Source organism: Onychomys torridus, chromosome 2 (genome assembly GCF_903995425.1).
Source record: "Onychomys torridus chromosome 2, mOncTor1.1, whole genome shotgun sequence".
In the NCBI taxonomy this organism is placed as follows: Eukaryota; Metazoa; Chordata; class Mammalia; order Rodentia; family Cricetidae; genus Onychomys; species Onychomys torridus.
Genome location: NC_050444.1, coordinates 151986411 through 151993733, shown reverse-complemented (window position 1 = coordinate 151993733; position 7323 = coordinate 151986411). Strand labels below are relative to the sequence as shown.

At 57.1% G+C, this 7323-nt stretch overlaps 1 protein-coding gene across 1 annotated transcript; it reads right to left on the bottom strand.

Moving 5' to 3' along the window:
• Nucleotides 1-2881: 2881 nt before the first annotated feature.
• Camk2n1 (calcium/calmodulin dependent protein kinase II inhibitor 1) lies at nucleotides 2882-5269 on the bottom strand. The gene is made up of 2 exons (XM_036179939.1): nucleotides 4570-5269; nucleotides 2882-3171 (listed from the first exon to the last, which is right to left on the bottom strand). Exons 1-2 carry the CDS (start codon nucleotides 4733-4735, stop codon nucleotides 3101-3103), a joined length of 237 nt encoding a protein of 78 aa, XP_036035832.1. The 5' UTR covers nucleotides 4736-5269; the 3' UTR covers nucleotides 2882-3100.
• Nucleotides 5270-7323: the final 2054 nt, after the last annotated feature.

Below are 7323 nucleotides of genomic sequence, written 5' to 3'. Positions count from 1 at the left end.
TTAATATATCACTTATTAAAATGGACCTTTGGCCTTGGCCCAGAGCACCCGCTAGCTGACCACATCCACACGCTGCCCCCTTCTGACCCCTGATGCAGTCTGTTGTGCTGGATGGTGGAGATAGGCAGGGCTTCAGAACAACACACCAACACAAGGACCTTTACAGGCTGAAGGACAATAGCTGAAGCAAGGAACAGAGCCAAAGTCTGTTTGCATCCTCATCCTGGTGGTAGGTTCTGGGTTCCAGTCCTGCAACTGCAGCTCACAAACCAAGCAAGGCCCTTTGCAGGAGTCGTCCTTCCTGAGACCTGCTGGCGCTTGTAGAAGCAGGAAAACAAGAGCACCCGTCCCGTTCCCTAAGGCTGCTGTGAGCTGGGCATTCAGGAAAAGCCCATGGGAGGTAGGTGGTCTCTCTTGCTTCCCTGGGGCTTCAGCTTCTTCGCTCTGGAAAGCGAATGTCTCTGGATTTCTAGGGTTGCTGAGACAATCGTGTGAGAAATTGGATGAGAAAGTATTCAGTGACAGCAGTGCTGTGATGGGGCACTGACAGAAACCCTGCCCCCCCCTCAAAAAAAAAAAAAAAAACAACCATTTCACCTGCCTTTTGTCCCTCTTAGCATATTACTGTTTGAACAAAGAGCAGGCCCCGCCCTAATTCTCTCCCCAGTACCCCTTGGCCTTCTAGTAGGGAAGAGTACATGGCGTTGCTTGGCTCTATGGAACCTACAGACCTTGAATTCCAAAAAGGAGTGCCTAGGGTCAGGAGAGGAAGACAGCCACTCAAGAAGAGGATCATGTGCCTGGGAAAATGAAGTTGGCATCTGCAGGCTGGGCACTGCCAGTCCCAGCTCCCCCATCAGTCCCAGTAATGATCACAGGATGAAGAGCCCTGGGCTGGGACACACAGAGGCTGTCAGCCCTGGGAAAGGAGAGGAGACATTCGCCCTCCCCTCCCAGCCCCCACAAAGCCCCTGTTCTGCAACCCCTCCTGTGGGGACTCTTACCTGAAGTCTGAGTCATGCTCAAGCTCACTGTGAGCTGTGTTGTGACTCCTTGGCTGACAGCTTTACAACAAACATATTAAAAGCTCCAAGCAGTGGGGCTCCCACATGCAAAACAGCCTGGGGGGGACCTCCTCCCAGGTCCTCTCCCCCACCCCCACCCCAGAACCCCGACCCAACACTGCCTCCAGCTTAACAAGAGATGGAGCTACCTCCCACCTTTGCACAACAAGCTCTTCCAATGGGTGACTGGAGGCAGGAGTAACAGGTGCCTCCCTGACCTGGCTATGCATCCCCAGAGGATAGACTCATCCTCAGGCAAGTTAACAGTGGGCTCTGGAAGTTACAGAGAGAGTGTACCCCCAGCCCAGCCCCTGATGTTGTTCAGTGGTGTTACCAGTGGCCCCACATGGAAGGTTTCAGCTGTTCCTCTCCTTCACCCCATGAGGCAGAAGCTCAGGTATCTGCTCTTTGCAGATGAGGAAACTGAGGCTCACAGAAGTTCCAGTTCAGAGAGCAAGGAAATCAGAGCTGGGAACTGAATCCAAGTCCTGCCTCCTTGCATCACTCCAAACAGGACTGACAGCCTCCCGCCCCAACAGGATGGCCAGAACCTTGGGGGAGCCAGGAGGAGCCCAATGTGCAAATTCAAAGCCCACTGAATTCGTTCTCTGGAAATAGCTTGGCCCATCCAGCCCACTGACAGATGCCCCCCCCCCCAACCACACGCATTGTTTTAGCCCACAGACCAAAGCCACCATCTCCTCATCCCAATCAGAGGGACAGCAAGTACCCAAGAAACAAGGCCAAGGAAAGAGCGGAGACACAGGAAGAGTTCTTTATTGTACACTGGAGAAATAGCCCTGTGTGCTGGTTCAAGTGCAACATACAGAATACAGAACTAAGAAAAGAAGGAGCTGGGGGTGGGGACCTCATGAGATCCAAAGTTGCAAACAAACCAAAAGAAGTAAAATAAAATAAAATGGTAAAAGATTCCTCACGCAAGAGGCAGTTTTTGCAAATACCATGCAAAACAGGCAGCTGGCGAGCCTTAAGAGAACCCCTATAAATAACAGGAAAGACACTCCGAGCATTCCTGTACAAGGACTCAGAGCACAGGGGAAAAAAGAAACCAAAATGCCTTTTGGCGTTTCAAGATATTTGGCACTCTTGTGATTACATTTGTTTTTGTTTTTTTACAGTTCATTAAAGAGAATAGAGAGACACAATATTGGAGAAGGAAAGAGGGGGCTCACACAATGGACTCCAAGGAGAGGTTAGAAAAAGCTCAAGCATTTTTTTTCTTTGTTTTTCTTTTTTCTTTTTCTTTCTGACATAGAAAACGTGTTGTTGGAGTTAACCTGGGCAACAAGCTTCACTGCAACAAAAGAAAACACAAGCTGTGCCGTTCATCTCTTTAAAATAAGACAAGGATTCGCCTGAAGCGTCATTCCTTAGAAAAGTTACCTTCTGCTCTTAAACACATTGCTGATAACTTCAAAAGATGACCGAAGTAAAACAGTATCTACAGAGATCATTTTCCCCGATTTTCTGTTGTACATCCAAGAATAAACAACAATTTAAAAAAAATAATAAAACTGGACAGCATGTCACATCCAAGTGCACAGGATCATTTTTGCAAGATTAAATAATGTAAACATTGGGAACAGCCAAATCAGCAGAGACCACAAGCACCTTCAAGGACTCGGTGCTGCTTCAGGAAGTGGTTCAAACTCCAGATCTATAATTGCACAATAGTTACCAGATATAAAAAGAAACATAGTAATTTTGACAAATAGCTGCAACTGAGACGTTTTTCTTTATATGTGTGTATATAGTGATTTTTTATGTGTTTTTTTTTTAACTTTTATTTTTGTAGAGGAGCCCAGAGCCTTCTCCTCTTCCTCCTCCTCCTCCTCCTCCTCCTCACACCTCATCTGTCTGCCGGCCTGACATGAGACACAGGTTGTTGATTTCATCGTAGGTAGCAAGCTAATAATACATTTCAAAGTGCTTTCTCCTCCTCATGCTTTTTGCCAATAACTGTTATGGCCCGCCACTCTTCTTTCTCTTTCCCTCAACTCATTGTCTTTGGGGAGTTAGACACCAGGAGGGGCCTTGTCGGTCATATTTTTCAGCACGTCATCAATTCTATCATCTTCAATAACAACTGCAAAAAAAAAAAAGAAAGAAAGAAAAAAGAGGAATGTGAGAGAGCTTGGGCCTAGCCAGGGGTCTCAGACATTTGGTCTGTGCCCACTAGGGGGGTGCAGAGGAGGACGAGCAAGGAGGGCTGGCTGCTCCGGGCAGTGTGAACAGCTCCATCGCCCTCGGCTCCTGGTCTGGGATCCCTTCCCTGCCTTGCTCTGAACTGCCCCAACGCCTAACCCGCGTTCTAGCTGGATTCTAAGAAAAAGCGAGCAAAAGGGAGCCATCCCAGCGGCCAGGCTGCAGCCCGGGCGCACTCTGGCCCTGTCCTTTCCCAGCCTGGTGCATCCATTTACAAAGAAGTATCCGAGGCCGAGAAAGGAGAGGAGGGGAAGCTGAGTTTTTCAGGCCAGTGGTGCCGATGGAACAGGCTGGGTTCAGAGAAGCCGGGAGCCAGGAAGGGAGGCTGGGATCGGTTCCCACGCCGATCCACCGCTGGAGAGTTCAGGCCTGGCCTGCACCGGTGCCCGCCCCCCCTCCCGCTCGCCTTCTCTGCGCCCGGGGCCGGTGGCCTCCGCCCCTCCGCTCTCTGTGCCACCGCAGAGGGCAGAACCTCCCTTCGCTGCTGCCTGGGGCTCTGCCTCCTGCCGTCTCTTCCGCCTGTCTCACGGTCTCCACTTAGGCTTTCTCAGTCCCTCTAAGTCCACGGGATGATCCTGTCCAGTACTCTGGGTCTCTCCGCTGGGTCTCTCGGTCTGTCACCCTCATTGTTGCAGCTGCCTCAACGTCCTCCCTAGACTTGAGTCCCCGGCTCTCGCCGTCGTTCCCGCTACAGCTAGCTCCCTTGCTGGAGCTTTGTCTCCGGCTCTCAGCCCACCTCGATTATCTCCTCCCTTCACCTCGGCGCCCCAGTCTCTTCGGGCAGCACCCTGCGTCTGGGTTTCTTGAGGGCTTCTCCAGCTCCAATCGCCCGGGCTAGACTAACCTTCTCCCCTCTGGCAAGTAACAGTGAAGAGCCCGTGCGACCTGAACGCCCCCTCGTCTTCCCCGCAGCCCCCCCACGCAGACCCCTAAGGATCCCCGGGACCCCTCCCCCAGGATGGCAGAGCAGAGCGAGTGCAGCTGCGACTCCACTGCGCAAAAAGGGGGAGGGGGTGTGAAATCTAAAAGCAAACTTTGGTGCGGTTGAGGACGCGGGTATAACCCTAGGGCCTCGGTTGCTACTAGAGGCCACCACGCCCCCGGGTGACCCGGAGGCTAGCCAGGACAGATGGGGAAGTGCGCCCGAGGCCCGATCCAGCTTCCGCCGCAGGAGGGATCCCTAGATCCTGCAGGAGGTCCCCGGCGATCGGGGGACCCCTGCGCCCCCGCCAGGCCGCAACACCAGCACCCGCAGGGGGGTAAGGGATGAAGAACTCACCGCGCTTGCTCCGGCCGATCTGGCCCAGCTTGGGCGGCCGCTTGTTCTGCCCCGCGCCGAAGAAGTTGTTGGTGTCCTGCAGGCGGCACGAGAAGATCTGGCCCACGTCGCCGCCGTCGCCGTAGGGGCTCAGCTTCTCGTCGCCGTAGGGCAGCACCTCCGACATGGTCGCGTCCGGGGGCTCCGAGGCGGCACCTCCTCCGCCCGCGTCCCCGCCCGCGGAGGACAGGGTCAGCGGCGCTGGGGCCGGGGATGGCCGGCCGGGGACGGCCCTCGGGGCTGCCGCGGCGCTGGGGCCGGAGAGACGCCGGGAGGTGGGGGCCGGGGGACACCGCTTAGGGCAGGAGCGCGCAGCCCGCGCGAGCGACCCAGCGAGCGCCCGCAGCTGAGCTGCGCTGCGCTCGGGCTCCGCGCGCGAGTGGCTGCTGCTCCGGCGGCGGCGGGCAGGACTCACATCCTCGGCGCGCTCGGGCGCGGGGCGGGGGCCGAGCCGGGCGGGGCCTCGATGCGCGGGGAGGAGGGTGTCCCTGCGAACCCGGAGGGCGCGGGACCGAGGGGGGCGCACCCCGGGGAGCGCGCGGGCCGGTCCTGCCGCGGCTGCGGGCGGCTGCGGCGGCGGCGACTCGGGGACTGGGGAGCTGCAAGCGGCTGAGGGGGAGGGGAGCGAGGAGGAGGGAGGGCAGGGGGAGGAAACCCAGAGGGAGGGAGGGAGGGAAGAAACCGAGAGGGCGACCGGGAGAAAAACAGAAAGACCGAGGGAGGCAGGGGGAGCGGCGGGAGGGAGGTGAGGAAGGAGAGAGAAAAGCAAAGGGGAAAGACTAGATCTGGATCGGAGAAGCAGAGCAGAGAAGCTTGAGGAGGGAGAAACAGAGGGAAGAAGAGAAGGGGGAAAGGGAGGCAGGGACGGAGGAGCAGCTTGCGAGCTGCGAGCGAGAATGCCCGCCCAGGCTGGAAGCGAGGCGCCGGAGGAGGGCGGGAGGAGGGGACCCGTGGGCCTCGGGGAGAGATCCCTGGAAGCCAAGCGACGTCACGGGGCAGCGCCGGACCGCGGCTGGCTTCCTGCCCCCGCCCCCTGTCCCCTCCGTCCCGCCCGCGCCTAGGGGCCCCGGTGCGCCCCGCCCCTCCCGGCTCGCCCCTCCCGCTCGGTGTTTACCCGACCCGGAGCCTGTGCGCGCCGGCTCGGCGGGTTGTGACTCTCGAGGGGAACCCAAGGCAGTGGGAGGGAAGGGGACCGAGGACGCACAGGCCAGGGAAGGACGCGGAGGCTGACCTCCCTGGAGGCCAGTTGCAGAGGCCAAAGATCCGAGCGTACCGGGGCGACCCGTGGGTACGCCTCTCCCTTCCCCCATCACACTTGTGCCCCACTTAGACCCTGCCTGGCATCCCTAATGCCTCACCTTCTGCCCCCGTGCCCACCGACCTGCCAGAAAGGCCTTTCCCTCACTTGCCCCTCTGTGCTGGGCCCTGGCACCCCCCGGGACAAGAGGGAGGGGTGAAGAGGGGCAGCCCCACCTCCCACAGGATAGGGGAAAGCCTCATTATGCTGGGCTTGCCTGGGATGCCCGGCTCCTAGCGCCCTCTGACTCCGCTGGGGACGTCCGGGGCCTCTGCCCTCCTCCGGGACCTTCCTTACAGCAACAATCTTAATAAAGCCCTTGGGAGAGACTGCGGCCTCAAAACCAGAAGTGTGCTCATGCACCTTGAGAGGGAGATCCGGGCAGCCCGAGAGACCTGGAAGGCGCATCTGTCAGCCAGATGGTAACTCCAAGGGGGCAAGGTGCGTGAGGAGTGCTCATTATCCTCGCCTGAGCTCGGAGCACCTGCTCTCCCCACGGAGAATAGACCTGCTCTGCAGAGCCGGCCTAACCCCAGAGAGGGGTAACCAGCCCAAGGTCGGCAGCCTGCTGGTGGAGGCAGGGCTAGGAAGCTAATCCTTGTCACCAGGCTCCTAGCTCACCTAGCGACCCCCCCCACTTCCAGGCAGCAGAGGGAGAGGTTCCCATCAGCATCAAAAGAACTCTCCTTCAGATTCGCCCTTAACATCTAGAACTCCAGTGAGTGGGGCTGAAGGAAAAGGTCGACCGTTTGATTGATGCTCTTAGGTTTAGAAGAACTGCCTTCGAAAACTCAATCTAATCCCCCCCCTCAAAGAAAATCTCTTAAAGGACTGGTTGGTTTCCAGGGGCTAGACCCCAGGGGGTGAGGAGGAGCCAGCAGAGAAATAGGAGAGAAGGCCGTGCCCAGTGGAATAAGCCGGGCCTCTGGGTTCCAGCTTGATCTTAAATCCCAACCCTACAGTTCCCTAGCAGTGAGACTGTGGGCAAGTGATCTATCCTCTCTGAACCCAATAGCCTCCCCTGTGACGGAGGAAATGTGGCTGCCCAGCTGCTGGTGTGCCCCTTAAGGCAGTTAAAGAGGGAGAAAGCGAAGTCAGGCTCGAGGCTGTTAGTGGATGTGCAATAACGAATAAGGAATGGCTTCCTTTAACTATTCCCACTTCGGAGGCACCTGGGCTGGGAAGCCTCCCTAGAGACCACCCAGCTCAAGCCTGTAATTTGCACATAGAAAACCAAAGCCAAGAGGGCTGGGCTAGGCCTGAGTTGTCAATGGCAGGAGCAGCAGGTCCCCAGACAATGGGTGCTCCCCTCCACAAGCCTCTCCATTCTTCTGGGAGTCTGCGCTGAGGTTAGCTCTGAAACCAAGTGCTGAGACAGATGACAGAGACCTAAAGTGCTCTCTGGTTTGCCCCAAAGC